The sequence below is a fragment of the Aythya ferina genome, assembly GCF_964211825.1.
Source record: "Aythya ferina genome assembly, chromosome: 17".
NCBI classification, from domain to species: Eukaryota; Metazoa; Chordata; class Aves; order Anseriformes; family Anatidae; genus Aythya; species Aythya ferina.
The window spans coordinates 3,161,386-3,178,589 of record NC_140316.1 but is presented as its reverse complement, the minus strand read 5'-3'; the positions used below and the strand labels follow the sequence as shown (position 1 = coordinate 3,178,589).

Below are 17,204 nucleotides of genomic sequence, written 5' to 3'. Positions count from 1 at the left end.
AGTGCTGAATTTGGGTTATCAGCTGTGTCCAAAAGTGACATTTGATGAGGTTTAGGACTTCCCTCAGCAAGAGCTGCCAGCTTGCTTTAAGCATCCAGCCAGACACAGCCTGCAACCTGATGAGTGAGAGGGTCACCTCTGAGCTATGGTCAACAGCCATCAGACATTACAGCTTTATCGAGAAGACTATGTCTAAACCTGGAGACACCATTAGGATTAGGATTTGTGTCTGCAGCAACCATTATGGCTCAGGCTGGGCATGGAAAAGGCTGGCAGATTCGGGTACATGGCCACCAGGGATCTGAAGCCAAGTCCAGGCCTAATCCTTGTGCATCAGCACTCACTAGACCCAACCATAACTCTAATCCAAATCCAGTGTTAGGATGAAAAGCAGTCCAATACCTAGCAAAAATCCCCCTACCAAATGTCCCCTGTGAGGTCTTTTTTATAAAGAAATATTTTTTAAAAATTAATAATCAAATTCTGGTCATACGGAAGCACTGAACTTACTCTCCTTAGCTAAGGGCTTCCCAAGAACTGTGGTGTGAGAAATAAATAACACTGAAGGGATTAAAATAATGTTCATCTGGACCTTCTAATCAGACTGGTGCAACATTAGCTTCTGTTATTTTAAGAACTGCACACATGAAACTTGTCAAAGCTCGGAGCAGCCTGCTGAACAGACCACAGGACCAGCAGCGCTACCAGCCTGCTTCCTTATCAGTCGCTGAATAAGGCAGGCTTAAAGAAAGCACCGTTCCACTTGAACTTAATCATTTCTTTTGTAGAAGGCCCGGTAAATTACTCGGGACTTCATTAGTATTTTTCCAGCTGTTCTCTAGTAAAACCTCAAAACAAGCTGGCAGGAACTTCAAAATGCTACTCTGCCTCATCAGCTAGAAGGGAGGAATCCTTATGAAAACACAGATGAGGTTGCAGGCAGCTTTAACACAACACAGGAAATTAAAAATCTAACTTTTGAAATATGCGCATGGGAAACAGATAAGTTAAACAGCATTTAGAATAGAAAATAAACTCCCACCGCTCCCAAACCCCGCTGTTCTAGGAAGAGGCACAAGCAGAGCTAAAATGTCACCACGGCCATCAGCCGCTCCTGGATGCGTACACGTGACACAAGTGCACATGTCTATAGAGTTTCTCTCCCCTTGCTGGGCCTTTTTCCTCATGGACTGGCACTCGGCTGGAATTCAAAAGGCTGCTCTGCAAGAGGGGGCGATTCTGTGAAGAGATCTTAAAGATATAAGAGGCAGCTTAGATGCAGACCTACCAAACTTACTTACATCTTCTGGGGAAAAAAAAAAAGAAAAAAAAGAAAAAACAACAAAAAACCCACTCTACTTCCTCCTCTTTAACAAAGCTTTCCCCAGGTGGACTGGGACACCTATTTGTGAACAGCTAAAACCCCATCCTTCTGCAAAACAGCAAGAGCTCCAACAAGTTTTTCTCAATTCAGCTCAGGCCCCAGGAAGGAGAGGCTGTCTCATCTTCCCCCAAACAAGAAACAAGGCTTGGAACTTGGTGGCTCTTAGCGTTATTAAGCCAGCAGGCAATTAGGAACTCCTGGCTAAATACGGCTCGCCTCTCGCAGAGCTGTTTTCTGTAGAGCCTTGTCTTGACCTGCAGTTCCAGCAGCATGCCACATCTTCAAGGCGTTACCCTCCCTTTTATATAGTGTGGTGGCAATAAGATGAACACCACACTAGCTGCCATTCCCTCAAACCAGTTAAGCCTCCCTAACCTTTCAAACTGGGGTAAAAAAAAAAAAATATATATATATATATATGTATATATTTAAATCATTATAGCTGAAACCAGAGAACCCATTCCCCTGAGGAATATAGTGCCTCTAAGCTACCAATTTCAGCTTTTTCCACTTCACACTTGAAGCTTTTAACCTTTCAAAGGTGTTGTGTTCCTAACACACTGAGCATCTATGCTCCTGTCTTTAGCCTGTAGAGAGATTCCTCCAGTCAGTCTGCGGTGGCACAGTGAAGTTACCACAATGCAGCATAGAAAAATTAGGCAGAGGGCTGCCGGGTCCTCTGGCAGCATTACATCTCAGGAATCACAGTAGCATGGCAAGGGAGGACTGTGAAATTGAGAAGATGCCCTCAATAACAGAAGAGGGACAGGCGGTTACACCGGGAGCACAGGGGCATACCCTTTTACTTCACTTCATTAACAGACACATCACAGAGAAAAACAAGAGTCCTTATCTCTCATACTCAGCCCATCAGTCTACCAAATGACAGCAGCAATCTCTAACTGAAGGACAGAGAAATAAATGCAACTGTCACTTTCAGAGACTCCTGAAGTCTATGAAGAGTAGGGCAAAAATTAATGTCACCTGTACTATCAAGCTCAGGGATTCAAAACCCCACAACAGAAGAGCTAAGGGTCGGACTCCTGTTCCCTTCACAGTTTGCAGCACCTGGATTTTTCTGTGTACTGCCTGTAGCTCATTTTGACACATGCTTCCTACTAACACCTTTCATTTACTTCAGGCTAGCAGGTTTAATATCAGATCAAGTTGTCTTGTTCTACAAAAATCAGGAAAAGCAGCATTAGCATGCTCCAAACAGGATGATTACCAAAACCAGGAAGTTACACATCGGTCTGCAAACGGTCTTCAGACCGGCCACCATCAGCAGATGGAGAACATACAGAAGACTCATTTGATTTAGACGTCACCAAACAGATGTGGCAAATGAGACAACTCACTGTCTCCATGACATCCCAAACAGGAAACTTGTACTTCTGTCCCTGCAAAAAAAAAGGTCACTCTCTCATCTTCCCCAGAGAACTGGCAAAACACTGAGGCTGCACTGAAGTCCAGGCCTCTCCATGGAGGCCTGTGGTCAGCAACACATTCTTGCAGAGATCACTGTTTCACAAGCCTCCCTTTGCCATTACTGAGAAGTAATAATATCCCCTCTGTTTATTTTCATGGGCTCCACTTGAGTGAGGAGGCCCTCAGTGTGCTGCCTTGGGAACAGGTCAGGAGATCAGAACAAACATTTACTGCGGGTCAGCACGAGGCCTGCCTGCCTGGTAGCTCTTGAGGCATAGGAAAAGGATGAAATCACCTCAAAAGGTGGCTTTTGGTCAGCACTGTGGAGAGATGTAGCAAATGTTCAATGAGCCCAGAGGCTGCCTGGGAAAGCGCAGTAAACACGCCCTGACAGCTGATCCAAGGGTAACAGACTGGAGCATGCTCGCTGATGTTGAATGACAACACCATTTTGGAAAAGTTATTTAGGAAAAATAACTTCTCCTCTTACCCACAGGTGCACAAGCATCTCTTTAACACGCGTCCAATCCAAATCATGCTGAAGTCTGAAAGGCCAGGCTGATTTATTTGGGCCTGTCTTGCAACCCCCCCAAGGCCATGTGCACAGAACATGGCCAGCACGACTCCTGCAGAGGCCCTTCTATTTACACCAGGAGACTAACGTGACCACCCATAACAGCCTGTGTCAATGCCAATTCACAGAATTTAAAGAAATCGTAGATGAACCTGCTCTGATCTCCTGTCACAAGCTACAAAATTTTAGTTACTCCTGTAGTAAAAACAGTGACTTCTGGAATGCTTCCTACAGCTCTACCATACATCGCAGAGATCTGCCACTGTAAGCTCGAAACATACCCTGTGATGGGCTTTAAACGACAGCAACATCCCCAGAGATCTATCAGAAGAGAAATGATTAAAAAACACCACCACCACAGAAGCTTTGCTCAGCAGAACACATACAACCTCAGCTTGTATCAGAGGTGGGGTTGACCAACAGTTTAATCCAACACAAACGCTCACTGCACTGAAACGTGCACGTATGCACGTCGTCCAGTTATGAAGACAAGGGGAATTAGAGTGCCTTTTGATTCAACACAGGATTACCATATTGCCTAATGCTTGTAATTAGAGGGCAGAATGGATTGGGAAGCTTACAAGCATCTCATTCAATCAGAAGCAGTGGATTTGCATGTGCTGCTTGTTTAAGTGCTACAGGAACTACCAGGAAAAATGTCAGAGAAGCCAGTGGAAAAGTAGATGTTGCAATGAAATATAAGCATGCGATTATCAAAATAACTGTAGCAGCACCATAACCTCTCAATAAAGATGTGCCTCATGTATACTAGAGAAATATCCTGGAAGAAATCTGAATTTTCCAAGATAATTTCATCCTAAAAGAAAGCTTATCATCAAAAGCACTCGTCAAAAGTAGGGATCTCAACACTAGCTGTAGGGCAAATTTAAATTTAGCTTTTAATCCTTCATTTTTTGCCATTTCCAGGCATTACATCCCTCAAATAAGCAGCCCGAAGTATTATCCAGCTGACTAACTTTAAATTCTAACAGTAAAACCAAACTTTGTTTAACCATGATGCAGAGCCACATTAGGAAGTGAGATTAAAGGATGATGTCAAGCCCCAGCAACTTTAAGGAGTGAGAACCATCAGTGATTCCTTACAAATACCGAGGATACTTTCCATGCTGTTCTACTTACTGTGAAGGTAGTCTGCCAGGTCACCACCATTGCAGTACTGGAAGCAGAACAGAAAGCTCAGTTAATGCAAAGCAAATTAAGGACTAAAAACTTCAGTGAACTTCACTAGCACTGCAAGCTTATCACAGTATTTAAAAACAATCACATCAGAATATACATTCAGAAACTGGCAGAAAAAAAGCTATTCCAATAGCTTCCTCTTCTGGCATATTCGCCCTACATGTGTACATCCTTGTGCATGCACAGAGAGAAAGACAAAACCAAGAGAGCAGAAAGGTCACCGCTTGAAGACCACCAGGAAGCTGACTAAGGAAAATCTGGGAGCAGCCATAGCTGAAAACTGAAATTCCCTACATTATGTTCCACATCACTAAGGAAAGGTCAACAGACCTCAGAGCAAAGACTGCAGAAGAAAGAAAACATACAAAAATCTTTGCAGCTATACTGTGTGAATAAAATGTTCTTTCCATGAATCTTTGAAGCAGATACTATCCCGTAATGCTCATTCGACCCTTGAGGTAAGGCATCCAACTGATTAAACCTCTGCCAGCATGACCTTCTAACAGCAGCAATATAAAGAAATCCCACTGCTATCTTCATCCACACTGTTCCAGTTCTCAAAGGTATGCAGCTGCATATTAGATTAGCAAAAGCATTGCAGGTGAGACTGAGCAGAAAACACTTCTTGTCTAATGAACTGGTCTGCTTAATCCAAGTTAAAGATGAAAAAAGTTGAAAAAACGATAGACACTCACCTCCATAACCAAGTAGACAGAATTTGCCATCTCCTGGGGAAAGAGAAAACAAAGGTTTATGCATCAAAATATTTCACACACATTACAACTGCTGTATTCCTTTTTAAACAGTTGAACTCTTCTCTACAAGACAGGCTTAAGAGAGGGAATGAACTTCCTTACAGATCAATTCCTGGAGCGCCACTTACTTTTTAAGAATAGGGTATCTCATACCAATTTAAGTGCACTATTCCTTTCTCAATGTGCACCTGTTTAACAGAGCAAATCTGCTATATTGTGGCTTAGATCTTCGTGTTCCTTTCTGGCTCTTGGGATTACCAGCAGAACACACTGCAGATGCTGGTACGTTATTATCTTAGAGTCTTAATCGTTTCCACATTTAACACTGCCCTTTACAGCAGCTATTCTGCATGAGCGGCTCTAGTCTGAATGAAATGATAAGAGCAATGCAACTTTGGGACCTGCATTTCAACCCCCACGGATGAGAGGTGCTTAAGAGCTCCGTCCACCTTGGATTTCATGGAGGGAAAGAAAAAAAAGAGAGAAAGATCTCAGCTGCCTTCGAGCTCAGAATGTTTGGCTATGCCACAGGGATACGACTAAGATATTTCTGAGGACGTTTCTGAGGAACCATGCACAGCTGGGCCCTTGCTCCATTCGAATAACATTACGCAGTGGGAAGTCAATGCTTAACTGGCTGAGGGGTGCTCAGGCTGTCATTTTAGGTCTCACGTACAACCCACAGCACACAGCACAACTGTCCATCTGACAGCATTGACACAGGTCAAAAACGTAACACCAGCCAACCAGTTCCTACACACGCGTTAACAGAGCACCAATGAAGTTAGGAGCCTGCTAGTAGTGGTAGCTGAAGCTTTCTGCATTATTATGTGGTCGATACTGACGAAGTTCAGACCAAATGCTTGTCTTCCCAAATGTGTTACTGTGCTGTGGTGTTTCTTCCAGTCCTGAAAGTTATCCTCAGCCCTAGCTCATCATCTCCCCTGGCTCCCTGGGCACTGGAAGCACGTGCTGGGTGGCATACTCTACAGGCACACCCTACTGCAGAGAAGAGCCCCCCAAGCCCACAGCACCCAGCAGCAGGAGCTCCAGGGGCTGTGAGCAGCACGCTGCCTTAGCAGAGCTGCCTAACCAGCAGCAGAGAGCAGATGTGCAAACAGACAGATGTTTCAGCCCCAGGTAGACCAAGAGCATCTAAATCCTCTTGAACCCAAGCAAGAGAGGAGCAGATCCACTACAAAGAAGCTCGTATGCTAAAAGCCCTTCCTAAATGCAAGGCCAAGTCCCGGCCAGGAGCAGGCAGCAGTTACCTGGCTGCAGAGAAGCACTGAAGGCAATGGTGGAGCAAAAGACTTCGCTGCATTTCCATAGCTGCAGGGCAGCATGCCTTTACTTACAGGCTGTTTAGACACCTGCCTGCCTGATTCCCCTTCACAGCCCCACTACAATTTCAAAGAGCCCCACACCATCCTTCCAGCATTTCAGTTTTCCGGCAGCCTTCACTGCCTGCTCTCAGCTCCTTTCATCTTGCTCTGCACGCCGGACTACCCGGACCAAACCCACCTCTGCAAGTGCCTGGAGCTCTGCCTGCCTCCCATCACCTCTCCTGCAGTTCTCCTGACCTCACGGCATGGGACACAGATGCTAGCAGGCTGGCTGGAAGAGTGCAGAGGGCAGGGAGACAAAGTCCTTGCCCCATGAAAGGCACCAGGCACAGCTGTCCGCAGCCACCATCCCCCAGGAGATGCATGTGAGCACTTGCAGCCCCACTGCCTCATCTCCCACAGCTCCCCCAGCAGGACGGGCTCACCAGAGCCAAGGCTGGTGCTCCCTGCTCTCACAGCTGCTCTCACCAGCTGAAATTTTGAAGGTCTCCTCGTTTGTCCAAAAAACAGTTCCCTGGGATGCTTCAAGAGTGCATTTGTTGTATTTTCACCCGTGGTAAGCACTGCTTTAACTAGGCCTTACTTTCCCATGGCTCCACTTAAAGGCAGCACGTGTTATCTCCTCCCACACGTGCTTCAGATGCAGCGACCGGTGCCCAGTCCTGCCCCATCTCCTAGTGCCGCAGCCCCGCTCGCACACACGCGGCAGGGACACGCGGCCCCACACATGGCTGCAGCCCCTCGGCTGTGCCTGCAGGCCACGGAGCTGGGCACAGGGCAGCTTCCAGGCACGGAGGAAGTTTCTAAAGCAGTGCTTGCAGCCTGCACCGAGTTCACCTCTGCCACTGCCATTTTGCAGAGCCAAGTCTTGCTGAACGTGCTGGAGTCACAGCAGCTCAATACCAATAACCCATTAATATGTACAGTGCCAGCAGGGCACTAATATGTTGTTGCCTGTATAGAAAATGAGGAGGAAGTTTAGCTTAGACAAGCTAAATCCAAAAGATATTAGTAATAACTTCTCAGTTATTAGCTAAGAGCTAATGTACACTGTGTAGCTTGGTTGTTTTTCCTCTGTACGTTATTTAAAGACTCTGCAAACACACATCATAAAGCAAGTCATTGATTTTTGGCAGTAATGTGCACAGTGACGGGGTTAAATAAGGACCCAGGCAGGCAGGGGAGATTCTCTGCCCGACTGCCCTAGCAACAAAGCCACCCTGCTGCCTGCTGCCTGCATCTGCCCAGCCCAGGGCCAAGAACCAGGGGCAGCGCCTGATGGCAGCTGGAGGAAAAGGTGGCTCCCCCAGCCCCCCGCTGGCAGCGGCACCCTCTGCCATCCTCATCGCATCAGGAACCCTTCTCCGCTGATTAAGGTTAACACAGGCCTCACCAAACTTGTCTTCAGTACCCCCTGTGCTGGCGGAACTGAAATCGCCTTCCTGTAATTTGGAAAAATGCCTGCAAGGGAGAACTGGAAGCGTGGCATTCGCCAGGGCTCTGTGTAAATTCACGAGCAGCAGGTACCACTGCAAAACAGAACTGGTGCCCAGACCCAACTCCAACACCAGATGCATTTATTTCAGGGGGTTGTTTGGCAGCAGTATTTTGCCATGACTGTCAACCCCTACAGTCCAGTAGCTGCTGGCACCAGTGAGCACCCTGCTGGAGCCCACCTTCGCATTTCGGGGCTCACCTCCCAGGTAGAGCAGTAGGAATTTTACCACCAAACTAAACATTTATTTAAGGAAGGGCCTCTGAAACAAACTCCTGTTTGGAAAAAGCCTTCAGCCAATAGCTTACTGTGGCTACAAAGGAAACAGACATCTAAAGAGACTTCTGGTTTTTCAAATGGGCTGACTGACTTCTCCCATACCAACTGAGCAGCAGAAACTAGTTTTTTACTTTTTTTAATCCTTCCACAGGCCTTACTATTTGTTAATGAACAGACCAAGGAAAAATACACCGAGCCAAACTTTGCAGGCCAGCCGTCTCCCTAAAGAAACGAGATGCCCGACCCACCCGTTCCCACATCAGAAAGAAGAACAACATTACGATTTGCTGTATTTCTGCAGAGGCTTATGTCCAAGAAGCGCTGCAGACGATCTGTTCTGGACTCCCACCCGCACGTGGCAGCCCCTGCAGCCCAGGCCAGCCCTGCCACTGCGCAGGGAGCGGCGCAGAGGCGACCCCCTGACTCCTCTCATCACGACACAGCAGCAGAACCCTGACTGTGCTCTACAGCAGCAACGACGGCCTCTGCCAGAGGCATCAAGCTGATAATTAATCAGTCTGGATCGCTGCCTGACTCGCAGCTCGTACAGCAGAGGCCTCAGCGCTTCATTACAACTTAATTGAGTGTAAAAACAGGCAACAGGCTCTACTGCCTACAAGTAACACATCTGCTGATGGAGGAAAAAGAAGAACTTCATTCAGGAACACAGCAGCGATCACCCCAGGACAGCACTGTTAAAATCCCTCACTGAGGCACTGAGGGATGGGGTTAGGGGTGTTACGACGCAGCAGTCCTGTCTCCAAAGCGTTCTCTCCGCCCATACTGGAAGGTGGCATGATCCTCTTCTTGGAAAGCCTGTGTTTAGGTGTGTCCAAAGGGAAACATCTGGGTGTACCCGCAGTTAGTCATCCTCCTACCACAGCTTAAAAAGTCCACGAGAGGAAACTTCCTCAGAGCAATCCTCCCCTGCACTCTGCCCCAGCACCTAGCCTGCTACCAGATTTAGAAAGATGCTCAGGAAGGAAAAGCGTTTAATTACACAGCGCTCCACAACCCTCGCAGCACTGCTGTATTTCCACCCATCCGTGTGGGACCAACATTGTAACAGATGCTGGGGTATGAACTTGGCAAAAAGCAGCTCCCACCTCACCTAACTCATCTCTAGGAGAGCTGGGGGAGCAGGAGGAGGACTCAGATGAGCACCGCCCTGCCCTGCTGCTGCACACCGCTTGGCTGGCACGGCTGCTCGGCAGAGGTGTGGGGACTCAAGTGCTCAGAGCTGTTCTTGTTCCTCTCCTGCAGAGAAGCACACGGCTGCGCGTTTCCTTAGCCTCCCCCGGTGAGATTCCTGTCCTGCACCCCCAGGAAGATCCCCATGTGCTGCCTGACAGCCCAAGCAGCGCCCGCAGCAGCTGCTAAGGGAAGATAATTGCCACAGAGACCTGCGTGAGCACGGCCAGGCCTCACCGACTGTGCCACCCAACAGAAGCACAACATGAAGCCCGGAGTCCAACCTGGCAATGGAAGATAAAGGTGACACCAACTGAAAGCTAAGCTCTACTGCTTTGAGGTTTTTCTGTTTGTTTGTTTTTTAATGCCACTTCCCCTGCTTGCTGCAGCAGACCCTCAGCACCGAGGCACGCTGCGTCCTCCTGCCCCGCCAGCGGGATCTCACGGAGCTGGTGCCCTTTCGACATACGATCTCTATTTTCTGTTCATCCCTCTTCTGAAAGGGGCACTGGGTTATGCACACCAGCTGTAGCAAACAAACCTTGCTTCACAGGAACCACCTGGAAAAGCCTTTAGCTAACATCGTGGCTCCCAAGCCGGCTGGGCTTGGGGACAGAACCTGCTGTTCTCAGAAGCACGTTTCCGAGCAGTAATGCCTCTCGGGGTTATTTCACTCTGGCCCAGAGCTTGGCTCGAGCAGGTTAACCTCTGAAGAGGAAAACTTTCATGCTATGCAAGGATTATCTCTTGACGCAACGATCTGAACGGAAGCAAGATAAAAGACAATAGTAACATTAGTAGGAATTGTGGCAGCACCTACCAGCCTTCACCCTTAGCAGAACAGATCTAAAGCAAATAGCCAGATATTCATGTGGCTCTCGACCTCACACAAAGAAAAACATCTCAGAGCCTATTGTGCTTCTGTTCCCTTGCCCTGCTCCTTCTCTTCACTCCCTCTGAACCTTGCTGATAAAGAACTCAGGAACACTTCAAACAGTTCTTTACTCAGGAGACAATTAATTCGGATGAAGAAAGAAAAGAAGTACTCGTTTGCCACAATACAATCTCTTCTCTGCATAGACACGGCGTCACAAAGTGCTTCTTACACCCAGACGAAGCTGTAAGGCCAGACAAAAAAGCACGTTTCAGGACAGTTCGCTGGGATTCACGCCGTGCAGGCAGCGAGGTCCTGCCCCAAAGGGAGTGAGCATGGCATAAGCAACAAGTGCTCACCTTCCTCTCGTGCACGGGCTACGCTGCAGGGCAGAAACTTGGGGCTGCAGTAGCAGTCGCACACGCACAGCCTGGTAGATGGGATGCGAGCAGCAAATGCCATCGTGCCACAGCCCACTCAGTATCCTTGCCTGTTTTGGCAGATCCAGGCCCAGTAATAAAACCTGCTGCTACTGTCTGGAAAGTGTTACAGCGAGCTGTGCGGAGTCAGCAGATCTGTGAATTCCCAAGGGAACGAGGGCTCCCAGTGTCCTCACACTGACCCTAAGCGTAAGAGGCAAGGCCCAGAGAGGACTGACTTCTGCAGCAGCTCTCAACTACGTTCTGCTTCCTACAGACCTGAGAGCTTGCTCCAGGATTTGGAGCACCAGGCAAGATACAGGGCAAGCAGAAGGGAGGTCCTGCAGTGCAGAAGGAGTTTATGGCCACCTTGCTGAACGTGAATTTTTGTAGGCTCCTGAGAACAGCAATGCAAAATGCTACACCCCCATTCCAGGCGCTACAGCATTCTCTGCTTATGAAGCAGAACCGTTTTCGGGATGGTCATGCTTCAGTGTGGATTACAAACAGCAGGAAAGCTGTCCTCTGGTTCTGCACGGGCTGCAGGAAGGGAGGGAAAGTACTTCCCATACAATCACATCCCCCTAGCAACAGTCCTGAAGTCCAACTGTGTGACCGTAAAAAATGAACAAGGCACCGTCATGTCCAGGGCCTTCGCACGTGCCAGCCAGCTAACACCACTGCAGGCAAACGGCAGGATGGCTTCTTCAAGAGACCCGAAGGAACTGCACCATCCCCTGCCACTAACACGGGCTTTCTGCAGCTCCCTTTGGACCAGGAGCTGCACCTCTCTCCTGCCTGCAGTGCCATGGCCCCACCGGCGGCTGAATGACGGGCGACTCCCATGCTCGCGAAGTGCCCCGACAGGAAGATGCGGCCGTCCTGCAGGGGCACGCCGAGCCTCCGCAGAGCAAACACTGCAGCAAGCCCGAACTGAGCTGACGTTAACCACGGAAACCGAAAGGCAGGATCACTGTCATGAGAGGAGAGAGGCAAAGCAGCAGGTTCAACAAGTCACAGAGCTTCGAGGCGAGACCGGAGACGTGTGCCACAGCAAATTAAAGACTCTTGCTGCGGGGACACTGAGGAGCAGTCGCTTCTTACAGCGCTGTCTGGGGGCAATGCTGTGTCACCCGTGCTGCTGGTGACAGCACACAGTCCCGGCTGGCCAGCTCTCAGGGAAGCCCCAGGGCCTCTGGGCACGCAGTGCAAGGCTGGCTCCTGCTGCACAGCCCAGCAAGGATGAGAGAGTGGAGAAAAGAGCAGCAGAATCCCGAAGAGTCGGGACTTGCTGCCATGCGCCCCTTTGCTAACAGAGGGCTAAGACCTGGGAGCTTCTTTGAACTAAAGCATCTCTCTGCAAGTGGCAATGCATTATGTTAATGCTGTCAGGAGAAGTGGCTTCAAAATCCTGAGAACAATGATCCAAATACTCTAGATCCAATTTGAGTTTCTGTATTTATTCCTCACCTCCTTTGCATATCACAGTCATTTTATTAAGGGTGCATTTAAGGTTTGTCTCCCCATTACCTCAGGGTCAGTCACGCACTGCAGCGGAATCCCCGCACCCTGTAACGCTGCCTTGCACGAGCCTACACGAAGCGCAGGAGCAGTGCTGTGGGTCGAGGCAGGCAGCAAGGCAGGCTACAAGGACAGGCTTCTCCACAGACCTGGCACCGCGCCGAATGCTGCTGCTGGCATCGTGCTCGCTGAGCCAGCCTCGCTTACCGAGACACGCTCAAGTACCAGCGGAGCCACGCAGACTGAAGCTGGATTTTAGAGCCAGTGAGTGCAGTTGTGAACAGCGTGGGTGTGTTTGGGATTTGCCATCACAAAACCTAATCTGATATCCCGCAGGAGGTTTTTTTTTTGGTTTTTTGTTTTTTGTTTTTTTTAAATATGCAACTGTTGGAATTAGAGGCCCAACCCCCACTTGGTTTCCTATGGCAGATGCACGAGCTGGCCTTTGCCAGTCTTCTTTCATATTCATTTATTTCATACTTCATTTACCAGATTTAGGAAAGCACGTATACACCATCACAGCACAGAGGTTCTAGATCAAGGAATTTAAAGAAAAAAAGTGAGTTTTCATTCAAATAAAAATTATCTTAATTTATTATGAAAAAAAATCCAGTTACCAGAAGCCAGGTACCACGGGCTTCAATCTGCAATATTTCTAAGACAAAGAAAGCAGAGTATGTCTGAGCAGGCTGGCTACAACCGCCAGCTGAATTAAGCATACACGTATGTGTCAAACACAAAAAAGCCTCCAAAGAGAAAGTTACTGAACTGCCCCGTTGTGCGTGCAGGGTTATCACAAGGCACAGACCCAGCAACAAACCACAGGCTTTAAGCCGCTGAGCGGCCCCATCTGGGCTCAGCCTCGCACCGCCTCACGCCTGGGGCAGCAGCCCCCGTGCTGCGGGCATGGAGCTGCCGGGAGGCCCATCTGCTCCTGGACACGGGGATGCTTCGCGAAACAGGAGCTCTGATGGCTTGAAATTCAGCATCTTTCACTGCCCACAACTGAAGCGTGCTGCCTGGCTGATGGCTAGCATGCCAGCTGAGCTGACCTAATTCCTCCTGTTACTCTGATGCTAGGAGACAAGCCGGGTGTTCTCGCAGCCAGACTGAACGTTGTTGCCTTCAGCAGCCAGCGATGCAGGATTTGATTCATTTCTCTCAATCCCCCACCTTGAAACAGCCTCAGACATCAAAGCCAAGGCAGCTTTGAGATCCTCACTTTGCGTGCGGAGAGCATCCTTCCACATTTACAGTGGTATTTAAGGCCTCACATCATAAAGCAGGCGGCATCCCGGTTAAAACACCTCTTTGCTATACTCTAAGCACAAAGAGGCTCTAAAGCTATCTGTTGGCAAAGATTTTTATTGGATTCTGCTGTGGACATTTATTTCTCAGGGAGGAGCCATAACATCTGGCAAAGATAATTAAGACAGCTTCTCTTAAGTAAAGTAGATTTAACTGCTCTACACCTGAGAAACGCTGCTGCCTTGGAAAACCACCCCACTGATCTCTCTTTTCCATCAGGTTTGCCATTTCATTGTGCTACACGAACACAAGTTAAAGCAATAAAAAAAAAAATAATCCCCCAACAATGATAAACCCACACGCAAAAGTTTTGAAACAAACCCACAAAAACCCACCCTTGTACTCCTGACTGGGCAGATCAAAGACCACCAGCTCTGCTGACCACCCCGGGCTCAGCTTTTCACTCCCTGCTGCCTCGTGCTGAAGGCTGTCTGCCTGACAGAAGAGCCGTGTCCTCTTCAGAGGAGCAGAGCTTCTCTAGCAGCTTGCCCAAACCAAGGGAGGCATCCAGCTCAAACTCCTGCCTTCAGCACTGCCCTTACCCTTGCTGTTTGCTAGTCTGACCGTTGTGCAAAGGCTTTTTGGTTGGTATCAACACGTGGGACGGCGTGGGGTGCAGAAAAGAGAGGAAAAAGGAAGACACATGAGAGTGAATTAATTACCGTTAATTCTCTATACCCTCTCAAGCATTGAGCTGAGCCTTTGCAACACACACTTTGATTGCAATTTCCTGTTTTAGGGTTGAGTCCAATCCCGTCTCAAAACCAACAGGGTTTTGGTCTGGACCTACAAAAATTTGGAAGAAATTCGAGCAATGGTTCTCCGTCTGAATTCAGCCCCAGTCAGCCATTGCTCGGGGACATTCTTCCCCTGCCAACACAATTAGAAAGCCCCTCTTCCCGTCTGCCTCCCAAACCTCTACCTCCTTGCTTCATCCACTTGAAGCAACTGCATTCAGTCACCACAAGGACTCGAGCAGTGGAAATTTTCATGATGGAAACACGGATGAAGGCCAAAGAGCAGCAGCGTGAACAGCACCTCAGCCGCTACCAGAGCCCTGCTGTCCAAGCGAGCACACCTGCCTACCAGTTTCCAATTACTCCTGGGAAACATTCCTTCATCTGCCATTACAGCCTGAGTAATGCGACCTTCCAGGGCAGCCTCAGAGGCCATTAACCTTCCACATCGCTGGCTCTGCCATGACATCGCCACCACGTGCGAAGGACACAGGTATGTGCTTTACATACAGGATGAGCAAACCAGGGATGACCATTTCAGAAATGCAACAAGGCCACTCCCTCTAAAAAAAGCTCACTGACTCCTCTAAGGTCTATATTTAGTGGTCAACATTTGCTAGACGTTTGTCACCTGCGCAGTGGAGTACCCAGCTAACGAAGCCAAGATCAGATAGAAAAGTAAGACGATAAAATACAGTATAAAATACTCTACTTGCCATAAATGTAGCTACTTCAATTCATTTAACTCTCAGGCCTCACCCTACAAGCTTTCTGGCAGAGAACAGATGGATTTTCCATCCTCTCCCCCTTCTAGCTCTAAATTAGGCCAGCCCAGCCTCCAGTAACAGCGACAGCCTCCAGCAGATGCGAGGATGCTGACAGAGCAGGACAGCAGGCTCCCCATTCTCGGCCGCAGCACAAACAGGAGGAGGATTGCCGGATTGCCTGGCAGTGCTCAGAGGAGCCTGCACCTCACACCCACTCAGGAGGCAGCTTGCCAGCCTCACTCAGGGATGGAATTAAAACAGGATTTAACCAGGCAGTCTGCCTGACCTCAGGAGCGTGATCTCCCAGGCACAGAGTGCCTCCTGATTCATCCCAAGCATCCCCATGGAGCCCCGTGTCCCCTGCGACACGGCACCTGAACGGCAGTGCCCAAGGAGGAGGAGATCCTGCGTTAGGTGGCACGAGCAGTGGCAGGAGGGAGGTGACGCTGCAGCAGCACTGATTCATCCCCCCCAGCAGATTAGCAAAGCACCACAGCAGAAGTGAGCGGTGCTGGAGGGCACAGAGGACGCTGCTGCTCACGGAGCTGTGCCAGGGGACACGAGATGGGGACTGGCAGCTAAAAGCTCTGTGTCAGAGCAGGATGGTGCAGGGAACACAACAGCACGTGGCAGCCCAAACAGCCAGGATCCTACTGATCACCGGGACTTTTATGGAAAGCAGCAACAGAATGAGCCTGTTGGTACCTGGCCCCAAGGACGAGCCCAGGGCACCTGATCCTTCAGCCCAAGAACCTTTGTCCTGCCACCCCAATCCTTGGGTACAAGGAAAACTGCGCTGCAAGGACTCCCTGGTCTCTGTCCACTCTTTGGGAGCTCGAGGTGATACAGTCACCCCAGCAGACATGTTTTTGGTGAGACTTCACTGCACGAGTGATTTAAGCATTCCTCTGAGCTCATTCCCAGCTGATGAGCACAACCAGCCAGCTCGACATTAAATTATGGAAAGCAGACCCTCGGGTAACCGGGGCTGAAATAGAAACTCAGCAGTTCCGTGCCCTACGTGGTGTTAACGACTGCATTTCTACTTCCCACCCATGGGGGGGGAAAAAAACAACAACCAACAATACCCACAAAAGCAGTCATGGCTGGGCTGTTTTAGGAAGCTCAGATCACAACACACAACTAGGGAAGATGTGCTGGTAAAGCAATTCTTCTGCCCAGGTCATGCAGGAAAACACTTTTTTTTTTTTTTTTTTTAATATCTAAAGCATGATTTATGTCCACAAGTAGAGGATTTTCTGCAGGCTTTGAGCAGCTGGGCTAGGGTTGCTTTGCTCTGCAGTACTGGAGTAAACCTGCCCCAGCACCAACACAGTTACACGTAAGATCTTTACTTGGCACCTATTTAACCAAGCTTCCTGGTGAAAGAACAGCACGGGGGGAGGAATCTTTCAGTGTCAGCATGCACAAAGAGCTGAGCTGGTTTTGAAATCCGTGTTCTAAGAAACCTTTCCCAAACCAAATCCTCATACAATGGAAGTGAACATTTCCTTGTTGTCCCTGATTTCCACCTCAGAAACAAGATCTCATTCAGCTGTCTTCAAAAACAGTAAAAACCCTCCTGGTCTCCAGATGTCTCTCTGGACTCTTGCACTCCTCTGGACCACTGCAGCCTGGAAACCCCAACTCTAGCTCCCCTGCAAGCCAGAAGTTGTTCAGTAGCAACTAACACACCCTGCACATGGAAGGTTTTTACTCTATGCCAAACAACTCCTGTGCCCAGGAAAGATCTGCAGCACAACTCCGTACAGACACTAAATGTGTAGTACTTTTAGGAAAGCAATAACACGTGATTTATCCTCCCCTTGAGCAGGGGTTGTCTCATTAGGCTCCTAGACTATTCACAATATCTCTCATTAATACATGAGCACATAATAATGGGAATATGCATATTTCATTTTGTGA

At 48.8% G+C, this 17,204-nt stretch overlaps 1 protein-coding gene across 1 annotated transcript in view; it reads right to left on the bottom strand.

The window, feature by feature from the left end:
- Positions 1-17,204, bottom strand: part of ULK1 (unc-51 like autophagy activating kinase 1) — an 80,500-nt gene that overhangs the window by 59,481 nt on the left and 3,815 nt on the right. The window contains exons 4-5 of the mRNA XM_084491671.1: positions 5,282-5,314; positions 4,527-4,563 (exon numbers count right to left, since the gene is read on the bottom strand). Coding sequence (XP_084347797.1) covers positions 4,527-4,563; positions 5,282-5,314 — 70 coding nt within the window. The remainder of the gene's footprint in view (positions 1-4,526; positions 4,564-5,281; positions 5,315-17,204) is intronic.